At 40.2% G+C, this 17755-nt stretch overlaps 2 protein-coding genes and 1 long non-coding RNA gene across 5 annotated transcripts in view; 2 read left to right on the top strand and 1 right to left on the bottom strand.

The window, feature by feature from the left end:
- LOC146822534 (N-acetylneuraminylgalactosylglucosyl-glucoside beta-1,4-N- acetylgalactosaminyltransferase 2-like) overlaps nucleotides 1-17755 on the bottom strand; it is an 865225-nt gene that overhangs the window by 179377 nt on the left and 668093 nt on the right. The gene's annotated exons all lie outside the window — the stretch shown is intronic.
- Nucleotides 5028-17755, top strand: part of LOC146822535 (uncharacterized) — a 41417-nt gene continuing 28689 nt past the window's right edge. Inside the window, exon 1 of the long non-coding RNA XR_014963325.1 lies at nucleotides 5028-5141. This is a non-coding gene — a long non-coding RNA (uncharacterized LOC146822535). The remainder of the gene's footprint in view (nucleotides 5142-17755) is intronic.
- On the top strand, nucleotides 5485-16132 carry LOC146822536 (uncharacterized). The gene is made up of 3 exons (XM_085613657.1): nucleotides 5485-11578; nucleotides 12354-12463; nucleotides 13675-16132. The coding sequence occupies exon 3, from the start codon at nucleotides 13678-13680 to the stop codon at nucleotides 15088-15090; it is 1413 nt and encodes a 470-aa protein (XP_085469783.1). The 5' UTR covers nucleotides 5485-11578; nucleotides 12354-12463; nucleotides 13675-13677; the 3' UTR covers nucleotides 15091-16132.

Below are 17755 nucleotides of genomic sequence, written 5' to 3'. Positions count from 1 at the left end.
TATTGTTGAACAGAAAGGGGAGGTTACCTACTTGGTAGACCTTGGAACCCCTAGGAGTCCCCATAGGGTTCTCCATGTCAACAGGCTAAAGCCATATGTGGACAGGGCTGACATGGGCTTGCTCATGGCAACTGATGAGTGACAGGAGGAAGAGAGTGACCCACTCCCTGACCTCTTCTCACAGAACCCTGATGAAGGTTCTGTTGATGGTGTAGCCTTGGCAGGCAGCCTCACTGCCCAGCAGCAAACTGATTGCAGGCAGGTTCTCAATCAGTTCAGACACATGTTTTCACTGACTCCAAGTCAGACTATCTGGTGCACTCATGAAGTGGACACTGGGGACAGTCTGCCTATTAAAAAAAAAGATTTATAGGCAACCTGACCATGTCAGGGACTGTATCAGGACAGGCGTCCAGAAAATGTTGGATCTGGGTGTGATTGAGCCCTCAGATAGCCCTTGGGCTAGTCCAGTGGTCCTTGTGCCAAAACCTCACACCAGTGGTGGAAAACGAGAGATGAGGTTTTGTGTGGACTACAGGGGTCTCAATGCAGTCACTAGGACTGATGCCCATTCAATACCAAGGGCAGATGAGTTTATAGATACTTTGGCATCAGCCAAGTACCTCAGCACATTTGACTTGACAGCTGGCTACTGACAGATCAGACTAGCTGATGATGCAAAGCCAAAAACAGCATTTTCTACCCCTGGTGGGCACTATCAATTTGTGGTAATGCCGTTTGGTTTGAAGAATGCACCTGCCACTTTCCAAAGGTTGGTGAATACAGTTCTCACAGGCCTGGAAGCCTTTAGTGCAGCATATATAGATGATATTGCTGTCTTTAGCTCCACCTGGGAGGATCACCTGGTCCACCTAAGGAATGTTTTGGAGGCCCTGCAAAAAGCAGGCCTAACTATCAAGGCTACTAAGTGCCAGATAGGGCAGAGTCAGGTTGTGTACCTGGGCCACCTTATAGGAGGAGGCCAGGTTCAACCATTGCAGAGCAAGATCCAGACCATAATGGAATGAACTGCTCCAACTAACCAGACTCAGGTGAGAGCCTTCTTAGGCCTGACTGGACACTATAGGAGATTGGTCAAAGGGTATGAATCAATAGTGACACCCTTGAATGACTTAACTTCCAAGAAAATGCCCAAAAAGGTTCAGTGGACAGCTAGCTGTCAAAAGGCATTTGATGACCTGAAGCAGGCCATGTGGACTGCTCCCATTCTGCAGAGTCCTGACTACTCCAAAAAGTTCATTGTTCAAACTGATGCATCTGAATTGGGGGTTGGGTCTGTACTGTCACAATTGAATGAAGAAGGTCAGGATCAGCCAGTAGCTTTCATAAGCAGAAGGCTGACCCCCAGAGAGAAACGTTGGTCAGCCATTGAGAGGGAGGCCTTTGCTGTGGTTTGGGCTCTGAAGAAGTTGAGGCCATACTTGTTTGGTACTCACTTCCTTGTTCAGACAGACCATAAGCCCCTCTTATGGCTAAAACAAATGAAGGGTGAAAACCCCAAACTGCTTAGGTGGTCCATTTCCCTACAGGGAATGGACTTTACAGTGGAACATAGACCTGGGAGTAACCATGCCAATGCAGATGGACTCTCTATGTATTTCCACTTAGAACATGAAGACTCAACTGGTCAAGGTTCGTTTAATGTCCCTGCGTTTGGGGGAGGGGGGATTGTGTAGGAGAGTTGAATCTGCTTCTCATGGGTACCCCCACTTTTTGCTGGTGTTTCACTGTTTTTCGACCCTGGTCTGGCTGTTGCCCTGCTAATCAGGACCACAGCCTAGCTGCTTCCTCTCTAAAATGGTTTCCATGTACATTAGGTACATATCTAATTGGATTCTGGAGTGCCTTATAAGCCCCTAGTATATGGTATACTATGTACCTAGGGCATAGGTTCCTCAAAGGCCTACCAGGGGCTGCAGCATGTATTATGCCACCCCTGGGAAGCACTCCAAAATGACACCACAGGTCTACTACTGCAACCTGGGTAAGGGTGTGCTTGCAACCCTTACTGTGGTATAGGCTACCTATATCACTATCTTATACAGACACATTTATACCTATAAGCCACTCCTATGGCAGGCCTTGACAATCCTGAAGGCAGAGTGCTTGGTTTTATGTGTGAGGGAGCCCAAGCATGAGCTGAGCCCCTCTGCAGCTTTCGGAAATACTTCCTTATGGCTGTTCTGTGATACAGCCATACCATATACTCTTAAGTGCATTATAACCTCGCCGTAAATGCTAACTTTGGAATGGCTGCATCAAAAAATGTTGTGTTTGGTGTCAAACGCTTTGGAATAGTACCCCCCCCCCCCCGCCAGTCCTGGCGGGGGGGAAGCATTCCACCCTTCTAGAGGGAGAGACATGTTCACAGTGGCTTAACTCGGTTAAATCCTTTCAAAGCCCTGGCATCACAAAATGGATGCCACTGCCACAGACACGGGTCTGGCCTCCTGCTGCTGGGGAAATCTCCGGCAGGGGAGGCCTGGCCAATAGGTTTCCTGTCACAGGAAGGTGTAACCACCTCCGCAGACAGGCAGATGTGTATTGGGGCAGGGTGGGTGCATTCTGAGAATGCTTTTGAGACACTGCCTGGGGCACACAAGGTGTCCCTGTGCATAGCCCGGTTCAAACTGGTTGCCGGGGCACTCAGCCCCTGCTTTGGCGCGAAACTGTACAAAGGGGAAGGGGTGTAACTGAAGGTGGCCTGATATATGCTGTCCACTAGTTCTAGTGGGCACCTTGTATCAGTCCAAACAACCCCTTATGGTGAATGGTTAAAGACAACCTTATGTGAAAGGCTCTCGAGAGTCCCCTTTCTGTTCAACAATATTGTCGGGTCCACTCCATTTGTCGTGGAGAGCTGCTGGGGCCACAGGCTCCAACACCCACACTTTCTGTCCTGGCTGATAAACAGTCAGTACAGCCTTTTGGTCATGCCAGACTATTTGCAGTTCCTTAGTAGCCTCAAGGTTTTTGTTTGCCTTTTTCATGTACTCAGCCATCCTGGAGCAGAGACCAAGTACATAGTCCACTATGTCTTGTTTTGGAGGATTGAGAGGTAACTCCCATCCTTCCTTCACCAAACAGAATGGACCCCTGACAGGGTGACCAAACAGAAGTTCAAATGAGGTGGTTATGCCTCTGGTATCCAATCGGTTAGTAACGTCCCCTCTGGACCCTATCAAAAATGGAGAGGTAATGGGGATCGGCAACCTGGTGTGGAACTATCCCGTTTATGCAGAAGGTGTAGGCTTAATGAAATTCAAAACTATGCGAATATTGAGGCAAAAGCCGTATTGGAGCCTTGTACTAACGATTCACACATACCACAAGCCGCACAAACATCACTTTCCTGGACCTGGAGATTGAAGCACGAAATGGGGTACTGATGACAAAAACACATTTTAAACCCACGGCTAAGAACTCCCTCCTACATTTCCAGAGTTTTCACCCAAGACCATTGAGGGACAATTTACCGTTCGGTCAATACTTAAGATTGCGCCGGAATTGCAGTGAAATAACAGAATTCAAAGTCCAATCAGAAGAATTGACAGAAAAATTGAAGAACCGAGGCTACCCCAACAAAATCATCCAAAAAGCCAGAAAAAGAGCAAGGAACCAAAACCGAGACAGTCTATTAGAACCCAAATTCAACATGACTACAACCATACCACTTACCTGTGTGACCACTTTCAACTCCATCTCAAATAAAGTGACCAGACTAATCCAAAGCAATTGGAAAATGGTAACCTCTGGAAAACTCCAATGGGAAAAACCACTGTTCTCCTACAAAAGATCTCACAACCTGAGAGACAGCCTTGTATCTACCAGACCAAAAAAAGCAACGGACGCCCCTAACACTGTACGACATGCATGGGGTCTACCAGAAGTGACCGACCATTTCCCATGTGGTAACTGCAGCATCTGCCATCTCACACAGGCAACCAAAACCCTACATCTAGAAGAAGGCAAAATCTAGACCATCAAAAAACACACAAACTGTAACTCTGCAAACGTAATCTATTTGATAACATGTCCTTGCAAATTACGTTACATCCGTATGACCAGTAGAAAAATCAAAACAAGAATATGTGAACATCACAGCAACATCCGATGTAAACGCATTACCACGAAACTCACAGAACATTACCTGACTAAGGGACACACCACTAACGACATGTCCTAGGTTATAATTGAACAACTTGAGTCAAACCAGACCAATATCCAGGAACGGTTGTTTGAAAAAGAACAACGGTGGGTATACAGACTCTCAACCCACATTTCAGGGCTGAATGACAACGTCCCGTGGAACAGCATATACTGCCCATGATGACATCTCAGAACCAGATTGACACTCAGCTATATACCCCCTATTCATACTTTTGGTATTCGTCCATTTAGTATTTATGAGCCGTATTAGGACAATAGATCTCTAATCATATAATCCCACACACGTTTCACTAACTAATTCTTTGGTTAGTTTTTTTACGTTCCCTAATACCTATTCCCAGATATTTGATTTTCCCTGTGTTACCTGTGAGTTACAGCACAGGTTTGTGCCCACTATTGTCAGACTACAACATTAGATGGTGCTTTACAGGACACGGTTACAATTCATGTCCTGACTCCTTTATATAGCGCTACATCGAGACACTACAATTTTGCACATGACTACCTGGATAAGGCTAGCACCCAGTAAATTCCATATAGCCCGGCGCTATTTTTATTAACTTTATTGAGACACCAAATGCACACACTGATATTTAGCCTCAAGGCAGATCATTGTTCGCCTGCTCCACTTCTCAAGGTTGAACTCCTCGTCAATGAACCACCATGCATATACTGCGAGTATTATCTTTAATTTTCAAATTTTAATGCAGCTTGTAATAGTGTTAGCTCTTATCCCTTGTCTACGTGTTCGCGGAGTATTCCTCATCGCGCTCACGCATGCGCAGCCAATCCTCAGTAAAATTCAATACGCTCTAGTGTTTTGAGTTGCTACACGTGACCTTCCTCCTTCCGCTTCCTATTTAGCACCACCCGATCCATCAGTAGAGGGCTAATCAAGCGGACCCGATCGGTTGTGTATAGGTATAGCGGACCTACCCCCCCGGACAAACGTGAGTAAGAGGCTGCGATACGGCTTACTCCGCTACACACGTAAAATTCTAGTCTTTTGAGCTACCCTAGAAAAACGTGAGTATGAGACTAACGCCGCGATGTTCGCTTAGCTTCATCTCTCAGCAAGCCCTTAATATTCGCTAGTACGAGGTTCTAATACGGCTTTTGCCTCAATATTCGCAAAGTTTTTGAATTTCATTAAACCTACATCTGCTACATAAACGGGATAGCTCTACACCAGTTTGCCCTAAATAATCGCTAGTACAAGGCTCCAATACGGCTTTTGCCTCAATATTCGCATAGTTTTGAATTTCATTAAGCCTACACCTGCTGCATAAACGGGATAGTTCCACACCAGGTTGCCGATCCCCATGACCTCTCCATTTTTGATAGGGTCCAGAGGGGACGTTACTAACCGATTGGATACCAGAGGCATAACCACCTCAGTGAGCTCGATTTATCAATCTTCCATGTTGTCAGTCTTAAGTGTTGTTGGTGTCATGTCAGTCTTCACGTGATTCCCATAGCACGATTTTACGCGCCACAATATAATCCATGTTGTAGATTGTCAACTTGTATGTCTCAAGTATGCTTAATATCACCATACGCCACAATGAAGCAGAAATGTCTCGTATTTAGAGTCAAAGTGCATAAAAACACGTATACATTTTCTGTAGATGATACTGTTTATGAGCACCATGGGCCCTATTTTGCTGCGCGAATCTTTTTTCACTTACTATTACACGATTCCCCGAGTATACCAACACCACTGGGGCACATTGTAGCCACGCAAGCCTTTTCTAGTGGACATGCATGCTCACCATGCCACAAGCATGTTACCACTTGCTACAAAGATATAGGAGCATGCATTTAAAGAAATAGATGCACGAATAAACAACTGTATATTTGTACTGATTAACTTTTTCATTTACAGGTACTCCCAACAAAGGGTTTGCTGAGTAATCACCGTTAACCACTACACTCACAGCACACTTTAGGGTGTGTGCTGATATTTACACCACATGTGGCCTCCCCTATTTTTAGGCCACTCACTAATTTTTGGTCCGGAAGAAAGCCTCAAGAACCATCTGAAGGCTGAAACTAGTAGACCTTATTTATAAGGGATACCAAGGCAAATAACAAACCTTTGTAGAGATCCCGATTATATTTTTTATTCATGTCCTGGGACCCTTGTAATAAATAACTGTTGTCAAAAGGGCATTTCTCAGAGACATTTTTAACTCATAGTTTCGCTTCACATATTAAGTCACTCTCTTTTCACTCAACAACCTGCTCCGCTGCAACTCAGGCGTCATAGCACAGCTGGGTTGCATTAGGCGCTCCAGTTGGGCCCCGATGATGAAGCATGCCACCTACTAGGTAGGTGGGTGAGGGGTTTCTTACAACAGTTGTTTATTCTCCTTCATCAATTTACAACAGGTGACGGCGAAAAACTTTTGCTCCAAGTTACCTTCCCAAGTACTTGTCCATTTTGTTTCTGAAAATTCACTGGGGAAAAGGACAAGTTACCTTGCTTTCCTCGCTCTCTTTTTGTTTACGTTCGTTTCACATAGAGGCAGGCCAGACTTGGTGCACATGTGGCCCCCATGCTGGTCCCTTTGATTTGTTTGTAGAGTTCCTCCTTGAATAAAAAGATGTTATTCTTCAACACCATTCTAATGCAGCTCAAAATGAACTGGCAGCACCAGCCATTCAGATTTTCTTGCTCTAGAATGGACAGCATTACTCGTATGGTGTCGTCTTGGGGGATGTAAGTATATAATGCTTCGATGTCCAGGGTAACCAGCAGCTGGGTTTCCCTGTCGAAGCTTAGACCTTCAAAGATTGAAATAGTATGTGCTGTATCTTTTAGATAAGATTTTTGTTTTTGGACAATTGGTCTCAAGAAAAAGTCAGCATACTTGCTAAGTGGCTCCAAGAGTGAACCCAAACTACTCACTATTGGTCTCATTGGTGGATTGGCCATATCTTTGTGTATTTTAGGTAGACCGTAGATTGCAGGGATGATAGGTTTATTATTAAAGAGAAATTTATATTCATTCTCACATATCCAATCTTCCTCTCTACCTAAATTTAAAAGTTGTGCTACTTCCTTCTTAAGAGCATCAATCACAGAGAAGGGGACACGTACATAATGATCTGTCACATTGAGTAATGACCGCATCCTATTCTCATAATCTACAGTGTCTAAAATAACCACCCCTCCGCCCTTGTCGGCGGGTTTAATGGTGATTAGATCACATTCCTGTAGTGATTTCAGGGCTTTTCTTTGGTTCAGAGAAAGGTTATTATTCTGATTATACGGAGTTACTAGACTTTTTTGGATCTCAAATCTCCACAACTCTTTCAAAGAGTTCAACATTTTTATCAAGCTGTATCCAAACCCCTCTTTTCACATTTAGGCGAAACAAAACTATTAAAAATTCCCTTGTGGCAAGTTATAAAAAAACTGACAACAATATTCAAACTACCTTGCAGAACCAAAGAGCAATAGGTAACTACACATGTGGCACTTGCTCCATTTGTCCGAACTGTATTGAGGGCAAAGAGTTTAAATTTAATGGTAAAACCTTGGTTGCCAAAACACTAAACAACTGCCGGAGCAAAGGCGTGATTTATTTGCTGGTCTGCCCGTGTGGACTGGGATACGTGGGTGAGACCAGCCGAGAGTTGCGCATTAGACTCCTAGAACATAGATCAGGAAAGAAAATGCATCAACACAATCAGTTCAAGTGGTTCATATTGGAGAAAGTGACTGTTGGACTTTTTGCATTATCCTAGCCTTTTTCCTGTGTTGTACTAGTGGTTTTAGGCCTCTAGGCGCTTTCACACTGTGTCCCAGTAGAAAGCGCGTGCGCTCTGTGTATGGTTTGGTGAGACTGACCTGCCCTCCCATAGGAATGCATGGGGGAATGTATGTGTCCCTGGTAGTTCCTGATGCGTGGGGAGTGCAGGTGCGAGTTTGGTATGTGCGGACTCGTGTGACGAAATGCTGCGCGATGATGTGTGCGGCATCAATGTAGCTAGTGTAGAAGTGCCCCTTCTAGACGCTGGCATAAATGTGCAGTGACTGCCTGGCGCATGATTGGCTGGCTGAGGTCAGGTGATGGGCTAGGGAATACCCAGAGTCAGGAGGAGTCGCCCAGTGGTGAATAGGGAGATCAGCAGCCAGATGGGTGGGAGGAGTATACCTGGGACCTGAATAGGGCTGGGCTTTCCCCACACAATGCTGGCTCCGCCCCCTGTGGTGCGACTGATGACCCTGGCCTGTTCTGAGAATAGGGAGAGGGGCTGAGCAAAACAAAGTGCTCAGGTACCAGTTGTATTTGGTTCGCCCCTTCCCTGCACCTTTGAGAACAAAGGATTTGGTGTATAAAAGAGGGGCTGTGACCCCATGAAAATGTTCTTGTGCTTAACTCGAATCTACCAGGGGCGTGCTGCTGCTGGGGCGCAGGGGAAGGCTTGCCTCCCTGGGCCCTGCCCAGCCCCTGGATGCCTGATGGACTTACTGGACCTTTTCCTTTGCTGGGAGCTTGGTGCTCCATTTCTTTTGTCCAGGACTTCCTATTGCCCCTAGTACCTGGGAAGCGCTATCTTTCCTCCCCAGAAGGAGGAACATGTGGGCCTTGGCAGCGCAGGGCTGTATCTCCTTGGAAGGAATCCCCAGCATAGGGATTCCCCCGCATCGTGTCCTTTGGCGGGTGCCCACCCCGCATGGCCGCCTGTTGTGTCTTGATCGCGGGAGCCCACCCCGCTTATTTTGTTGCTTTTTGTCGCGGGTGCCTACCCCGCATTATATTTTAATTTGCGGGTGCCCACCCCACTTTATATTCCTTTGCGGGTGCCCACCCCATTGTGTATGCCGCCTATTAATCTTTAATTAAGCGGGAGCCCACCCCGCGTTTCACCGCCGCGGCCCGAGCCGCAGTCAAAAATTGCCGCTGAGTCCGCGGCCCGCCTGGTTGTGGGCGGGGCCGCGGGACGGAAGCGGAAGTGTGGCCATCTTCCCCGCTGGCAGAGATCCCGGAGCCTCGCAGGCTCCCCCTGCAAAGTCCCGGTCCCGAGATGGGGGACCGGGTGACGCGTAGTGCAATGTGCCTGCCTCCTTCACGGAGGGTGGGAGCCCACCCCACCTCCGCGAGCCGATGGGGTAAAGTCCCGGGTCCGAGGAGGGGGCCCGGGTGAAGACATCGCCGGTCCGAGTCCTGCCTCCGCCCCCTTCCCAGCCGGTGAGTGGGCCTAGTAAATCCGGGTGGAGAGAAGCAGGGTCAGAGCGGATGTATGACGTTACAACGCATGCTATTACAACGCATACCATTACAACGCATTTTTTACAACGCAAATACTACTACAACGCATTACTTTACAACGAATACTTTTACAACGCAAAACCTATTAAAATACTGAAAAGTGCTGTTACAACGAAATCTATTACAAGCAACGCATACCATTACAACGCAAATTTTTTTTTTTTTTTATTTAAAAGTACAATAAAATCTGGCACGGGATGCAGGGAAATTAGGGGTTTTAGGGTGGGGAAGTGTATTAAAATGTGGAGAAAAACTGTGCGTAAATCTACTGAAATGCATTACCAAATTAATACTCGAGTATTAAAATTAATACTCGAGTATTAAAATTAATACTCAAAGACCCCCCTAAAATTCCGTTTTCACACATTTCAAAGTTTTACAAAAAGAACGAAAAATTTAACAACAGTACATACACATTTTTATCATGATTACATCGGAAAGTAAGTAAACAGAGTAAAACAGAAGACACATACACATAGGCGCCATTTTATCCATCTCACTTGTAAAACTTGTCCTACAACACTTTCTATGAAAACAATACCAAAAGACATGTTCCAAAATGGATGCCAAAACGGAGCAAATGAATGAAAACAATATATTTTTAAATGCTTTTTTAAATTCTCATTTTCCACATTAAAATAAAGTATAAAAAAAAACACAACGAACGCAGTTTTAAAAAAAATTAATAGTGACACAGAGTAAAACTTATAAATACCAGGAAGACACCATTTTGCAATCAGTTGATTATCAACTACCAGAGAGACCAGACGTCAAAACCTGACCCTCTGTCACCTCCACTGCGACCTCCTCAGAGAGAGCACTGAATTCGTTCGGAAAAGCATTATTAGTTTACAACTACTAGTAAGTCAGTAAAATATTTTTACACCTTGCTTTAGCGTAAAATATGTTTGCTTTCCATACAAAATATATTTTAAAATTTTTAATATTAACTTTTAAAATGTACTGTTTCTAATTTGTTATCACTAAAAATATATACCAAGTTAAAACAACTACTTTCTTTTCCAAAAACAGAAACTTGCAATATATTGAGAATCAAGAATTGGTGTACCTAATTTTGCATTACCTCCACGTAATCGACTCACCTTTACTATTGTGAAGGTAAATGTTATTTAATTTTAATTATTTTACTGTAAAAATATATTTTTAGCATTAGCTAAAGTGTTGTATGGCAAAGGTGATTTTTTTTTTTTTTCCTCATTCTCACTACATCATAAACGAAATTATACCATGGTGCAGGGCTAACAATTACTAATAAGACTTCAGTTAGGTACTACATTTGAAAAAGCGTTTCATGTTACTGGGGTAACTATTAGTATTCTAACTCCCAGAATGTTCAGCAGTAGAGTAATTGAGTGATAGTGTAGGTGTATCCATTATTACTCTTATTTTAAAATGCATTCAATGTGTATTATGTTTTGCTTAACCAATTGTTACTCATACTCATTTGTCAAATATCATATTTTTCAAAAATTGGTTATTTTGTTTTAACCAACGTTGGCTAAGTAACATTAATTTATAAAACTTTTTTTTATTTCCAGAGTAAATCGGTTACAAGTTTCAGGATTAATTTAATATAAAAAATAACTTTATCCTGCAGCCAGCATTACCTTAAAGGCACGAGAACAAACAACAACTGAAAAAGGTATTTTACATTTTCAGTGTTATAATTTCCACAATTTAATAGTCATTCCTTTTGCTATTGTTACTCCAGTAAAGTGCAGAAATAGGATAACTGATGGATAGTGTAGGGGTACAATTAAGTATTCTAACTCCAGAAAGGTGCAGCAGTAGGGAAAGTGTTGGATGGTGTAGGGGTACATTTCTCTATTTTAACTCCAGAAAGGTGCAGTAGTTAGGAAAGTGTTATGTAGTATTAGTTATATTCTATGTCATAATTTATAAAAGTTAATCAGAATTTACATTTTTAAACAACGTTAAGTTATTTTATTTCCTCTTTTTTTTCAAAAGACAATTGTTTGTTTCGTTACTGAAAAATTCAGTACATCACATACGTTACCACTCCAGCCAACAGGCCAATTCAACTTAAGAAGCCTCACCAAGAAAAGCAATTTCAAAAAAACAAGGTATTGTTATACAGCATTGTTTTTAAACCTTCAATATGTTAGACTAACCATTTAATTGTTAATGTAAATATAATCCCAAAATAATTAAAAAAAGAGTTGCAGTTTGAAGATTTTTTTTTCATAACTCCAGGTTGGTGCAGCAGTAGGGAAAGTGTTGGATGGTGTAGGGGTGCAATTTACTAATCCAACTCCAGGAAAGTGCAGCAGTAGGGAAAGTGTTGGATGGTGTTGGGGTGCAATTTTCTATTCCAACTCCAGGAAGGTGCAGCAGTAGGGAAAGTGTTGGATGGTGTAGGGGTGCAATTTACTATTCCAACTCCAGGAAAGTGCAGCAGTAGGGAAAGTGTTGGATGGTGTTGGGGTGCAATTTACTATTCCAACTCCAGGAAGGTGCAGCAGTAAGGAAAATGTTGGATGGTGTAGGGGTGCAATTTACTATTCCAACTCCAGGAAGGTGCAGCAGTAGGGAAAGTGTTGGATGGTGTAGGGGTGCAATTTACTATTCCAACTCCAGGAAGGTGCAACAGTAGGGAAAGTGTTGGATGGTGTAGGGGTGCAATTTACTATTCCAACTCCAGGAAGGTGCAACAGTAGGGAAAGTGTTGGATGGTGTAGGGGTGCAATTTTCTATTCCAACTCCAGGAAGATGCAACAGTAGGGAAAGTGTTATGTACTATAAGTTAAAATGAATATCATTTTTGCAAAAAGTTATTGTAAATTCGCATTTCTCTACAACGTTCAGTTTTTTCATTTTATCCTTTTATCACTTTTGCAGACAATTGTTTTTGTTTTACGATTCCAATCAACACATAAGTGTCTACTCCAGCCTGCAGGCCATTCCCACATCAGAAGACTCACCAAGAAAACCAATTCCAAAAAAACAAGGTATTTTAATACAACATTATAAGGTGCAGCAGTATGGAAAGTGTTGGATGGTGTAGGGGTGCAATTTACTATTCCAACTCCAGGAAGGTGCAGCAGTAGTGAAAGTGTTGGTTGGTGTAGGGGTGGAATGTACTATTCCAACTCCAGGAAGGTGCAGCAGTAGGGAAAGTGTTGGATGGTGTAGGGGTGCAATTTACTATTCCAACTCCAGGAAGGTGCAGCAGTAGGGAAAGTGTTGGATGGTGTAGGGGTGTAATTTACTATTCCAAATCCAGGAAGGTGCAGCAGTAGGGAAAGTGTTGGATGGTGTAGGGGTGCAATTTACTATTCCAACTCCAGGAAGGTGCAGCAGTAGGGAAAGTGTTGGATGGTGTAGGGGTGCAATTTACTATTCCAACTCCAGGAAGGTGCAGCAGTAGGGAAAGTGTTGGATGGTGTAGGGGTGCAATTTACTATTCCAACTCCAGGAAGGTGCAGCAGTAGGGAAAGTGTTGGATGGTGTAGGGGTGCAATTTACTATTCCAACTGCAGGAAGGTGCAGCAGTAGGGAAAGTGTTGGATGGTGTAGGGGTGCAATTTACTATTCCAACTCCTGGAAGGTGCAGCAGTAGGGAAAGTGTTGGATGGTGTAGGGGTGCAATTTACTATTCCAACTCCAGGAAGGTGCAGCAGTAGGGAAAGTGTTGGATGGTGTAGGGGTGCAATTTACTATTCCAACTCTAGGAAGGTGCAGCAGTAGGGAAAGTGTTGGATGGTGTAGGGGTGTAATTTACTATTCCAACTCCAGGAAGGTGCAGCAGTAGGGAAAGTGTTGGATGGTGTAGGGGTGCAATTTACTATTCCAACTCCAGGAAGGTGCAGCAGTAGGGAAAGTGTTGGATGGTGTAGGGGTGTAATTTACTATTCCAACTCCAGGAAGGTGCAGCAGTAGGGAAAGTGTTGGATGGTGTAGGGGTGCAATTTACTATTCCAACTCCAGGAAGGTGCAGCAGTAGGGAAAGTGTTGGATGGTGTAGGGGTGCAATTTACTATTCCAACTCCAGGAAGGTGCAGCAGTAGGGAAAGTGTTGGATGGTGTAGGGGTGCAATTTACTATTCCAACTCCAGGAAGGTGCAGCAGTAGGGAAATTGTTGGATGGTGTAACTGTTACATTTTAGGTATTTCATTTAATTTTTCAGGCTAATTTGTTTTTCATCTCTTCTCTTTTCAGATAATGTCTAGTCTGGAAGCTGCGAAGTATATTAAATCCAGGAAGGGCAAAAATTTATTAAACCATGGAGGATACATATATAGTAAGGAAAGAATAAGTTTAACTAGAAATCATTGGAGGTGTGTGCAATACTACACTACCCATTGCAGTGGCAGAGCGGTTACTGTTGATAATTTAGTTGTGAAAACCACAGAACATAACCACTCTGCCTCTGCAATGGAGGTAGAAATTAGAGAAACAGTGAACGAAATGAAAGCTATTGCAAGCACCTCCAATGATTCTACAGGATCCATTTTAAGAGAGGTTGCACAGCATGTCCCCAGTCATGTTGCTAGTAACATGCCTATAATTCCTAATTTGAGAAGAATTATTCAAAGACAAAAGCAGGCAAGTAACATTCAATTATCTACACCACATTCTTTCTCTGACATTAGAATTCCACATGATCTTTCTATTTCTTTTTCTGATGAACCTTTCCTTCTGCATGACAACGAAAACCCTCAGAAACGAATTCTCATTTTTAGTACCCCACGTAACCTTGCTAAGTTAGAAAGTAGTGAAATTTGGATGATGGATGGGACGTTTAAAAGTACACCCCATCCTTTCACTCAAATTTACACTATACATGCCAAAATTAACAATAGTGTAATTCCCTTAGTATATAGTTTGCTACCTGATAAGACTTCTGCAACATACACTGAACTTTTATCAGTGATTAAAAGTAAAACATCTCAAAGTCCTAGGAAAATAATTATTAATTTTGAATTGAGCATGATCAATGTGATCACTAAAACGTACACGGATACCCAAATTCAGGGATGTTTTTTTCATTTGTCCCAGGCATTTTGGCGTAAATTACAAAAAACATCCCTAGTTGCAGAATATTCTCGTGATAGCAAACTACAATTTGAACTAAAAAAATTAACAGCACTTTGTTTTGTTGCTCCCGATAGTGTGGACGAGTACTACACTGCAATTATAGAATCTGTTTATTATACGAGTAACGAAGAAAAATTGGCACCCATTCTAAATTATTTCGAGGACACATGGATTGGACACCTAAGCAGATCGGGTCGCAGGAGGAAGCCACGATTCCATGTGGAGTGGTGGAACTGCTACACGAGTTGTTTAGAGGGAGAAGCAAAAACAAACAATGCCATTGAGGGATGGCATAACTCCTTCAACCACACAATTGGCAAACCTCATCCAAACTTCTACTCTTTTTTGGAAACTTTGAAGAAGGAGCAAAGTTTTCAAGAAATGAGAATAGCCCAAACACTCGCAGGTAGTCTAAACCCACGAGTAACAGTCAAAACAAGGGAAATGTCTGAGAGACTATTGGCTATTGTACAACAATTTTCGTTGTGTGTGGCTATAGACTACCTGGAAAATCTTTCTAACATTCTTTCTTTCTAAAATTAGTTTTTTACTTACTTTCTTGCTTTGCTTCAAATTTAAATATTTTTCAAATTACAATTGGCATACAATGTTTTTTCTAAAAAAGTTTTCAAACAAACAAGTCGGGTCCTTTTTTTTTTTTTCAAATCTTCATTTCTAGCAAAACTACCAATGTCATCAAATTTACTGTCCCATAGTATTGGACCAATTTTTCAACATCCGAACGCCATTAATTTAATTACAGAAAACTTCGTTTTTTATTTCCGACCTAAAAAATCACCAAAACTCAAACCAATCTAAATTGTACATGTCAAGCCATAATCCAAAATGCACATTGCTGCATAAACACCAATTTGTATACAATCATTAATTCCCAAAATTTACGAGTACGCTATTTTTTTTCACTTAGAAATGAAGATCAAAATCACTTTATTTTGTTCCGAAGTAAAGTATTAAACTTTGTGAACAGTAACTTTAAATTTTTTAACAGTTACATACATTTTTTAAATAAACAAATAACTTTTCGCGACCCGACATAGGCATACATTAATGACATTATTGTGGACATGTTTAAAAACATTTAAAACATCAATTAGTTTTCCCGCAACCTCTCCTTATTCTTTCCTCACTATATATGTATCACTATTAAAGGTTTAATCTATAATTTAAAGTGAAAATATTTCCTACCTGGACGCAGATCAGCTTCCTGCTGCTTCCTCCTCCGATGCTCTTCAAAATGGCGCATTACGTCGACGCTCACGTCATTACGTCATCGCGTGCATCAATATTTATAACGGACTACTTTATTTAACTAATCTGTAAATAAATGTTTAAAAATGTAATTAAAATATTTATATGTTTTCTAAAAAATGTTACTTGCTTTGCAAAAATAAATAAAAATATGGTTTATTTTTTAAGGTTTTTCAATAAATAAATATTTTGAAAACATTATTTGTTTACTGTTATTATTTTTTAAATTGTAATTTATTCTTTTAAAATGTAACTTTTTTAATGTAAATTTACTAAATGTGTTCCTTACCTCGACTCTATTGTCTTTTTTCTTCAAAACTTTCTCTTTCTTCTCTTTCTGATCCTTCTTTTCTTGTTCCGCGGGTTGTATATTCTGAAGCTGCCAAAATAAATGAAGGACAAATAAGCTCATAGACTTCAATGCAAAAGCGTGGGAATTTTTTTTTAAAGTAAGTTCTTTTTTTCCTGCTCTATTTTCTTTAGGTATTATTATTTCTGAAATGCATTTCTTATTACTCTTTTAATATTAAAAATATTTTTACTTTTTTTTTCTTTTTTTTTAACATTTCTCTAATTTTTTATTATAATACTCCAAAAGTACTCTTCCTTTTTTTTGACAAACATTAAACTTTATATAAGAAACTTAAAAATACTCTAGTATTAATCTTTCTTAATACTAATTTTTATTTTTATTTACTGTTATTAATTTTAAATAATTGGTCTAGTATTAATATTTAATAATAATCCTTATTTAACTTTTAATTACATATTTTATTTAAATTAAAATTACTCAATTATTAATTTCTCATAATACAATTCTTTTATTATTAATATTTTTTTTTTTAAATTTACTTAAAAAATACTCTGTAATTTTTTTAAAAAACTCAAGTATAATTCTTTCTTAAGACTAATTTTTAAATAAATTTTTAAATATATTTTTCAGAAAGCTCTAGTAAAAATAATTATTAATAAATCTTTATTTAAATTATTAACAAATTATAATTAAAATAAAAGTACTCAATTATTTATTTGTCATAAGCCAAATCATTTTATTTTTTAAACTATATTTATTTTATTAAACTTTAATAATACTCTTTCATATTACTAAAATACTCATTTTTAAATCTTATATTTTTAAATTTAAATTAAAATATACTCTTTGTATTTTGAAAAATACTCAAGTATTAATTTAACTTAAAAAATACTCTTTTATATTAGAAAAATACTCAAGCATTAATATTTTATTAAACTACTCACACTTATATTTTTAAATTTAAATTAAAATATACTCTTTGTATTTTGAAAAATACTCAAGTATTAATTTACCTTAAAAAATACTCTTTTATATTAGAAAAATACTCAAGTATTAATATTTTGTTAAACTACTCACACTTATATTTTTAAATTTAAATTAAAATATACTCTTTGTATTTTGAAAAATACTCAAGTATTAATTTAACTTAAAAAATACTCTTTTATATTAGATAAATACTCAAGTATTAATATTTTGTTAAACTACTCACATTTTTAAAATTTTTTTTTTTAAAAAACATTAAATTATACGATATATATTTATTTAAGTTAAAATCCCAAAATTAAAAAATGCGTTGTAATAGTATATGCGTTGTAAAAGTACTTACCATATAACATCATGCGTTGTAAATGCATGCGTTGTAAATACATGCGTTGTAAAGGCATTTTCAAAGAATGCGTTGTAATGGTATATGCGTTGTAAAAGTACTTACCATATAATAGCATGCGTTGTAAAAGCATGCGTTGTAAAAGCTTTTGCGTTGTAAAAAATGCGTTGTAATAGCATAGCGTTGTAAAAGTTGCGTTGTAAAGGTAGTTCCCCGGTCAGAGCGGGCCGCTCCAACGGGACCGCATGGGTATTTTAAGAGCCCCGTGGCTCCCACATGGGGCGCAGTTGTCT

Source organism: Triturus cristatus, chromosome 6 (assembly GCF_964204655.1).
Source record: "Triturus cristatus chromosome 6, aTriCri1.1, whole genome shotgun sequence".
NCBI lineage: Eukaryota > Metazoa > Chordata > Amphibia > Caudata > Salamandridae > Triturus > Triturus cristatus.
This window is presented reverse-complemented; position numbering and strand designations above follow the sequence as displayed.

What these genes read in the sequence shown, in the direction of transcription:
- LOC146822536 (XM_085613657.1), top strand. Translation starts at nt 13,678, where the DNA reads ATGTCTAGTCTGGAAGCTGCGAAGTATATTAAATCCAGGAAGGGCAAA.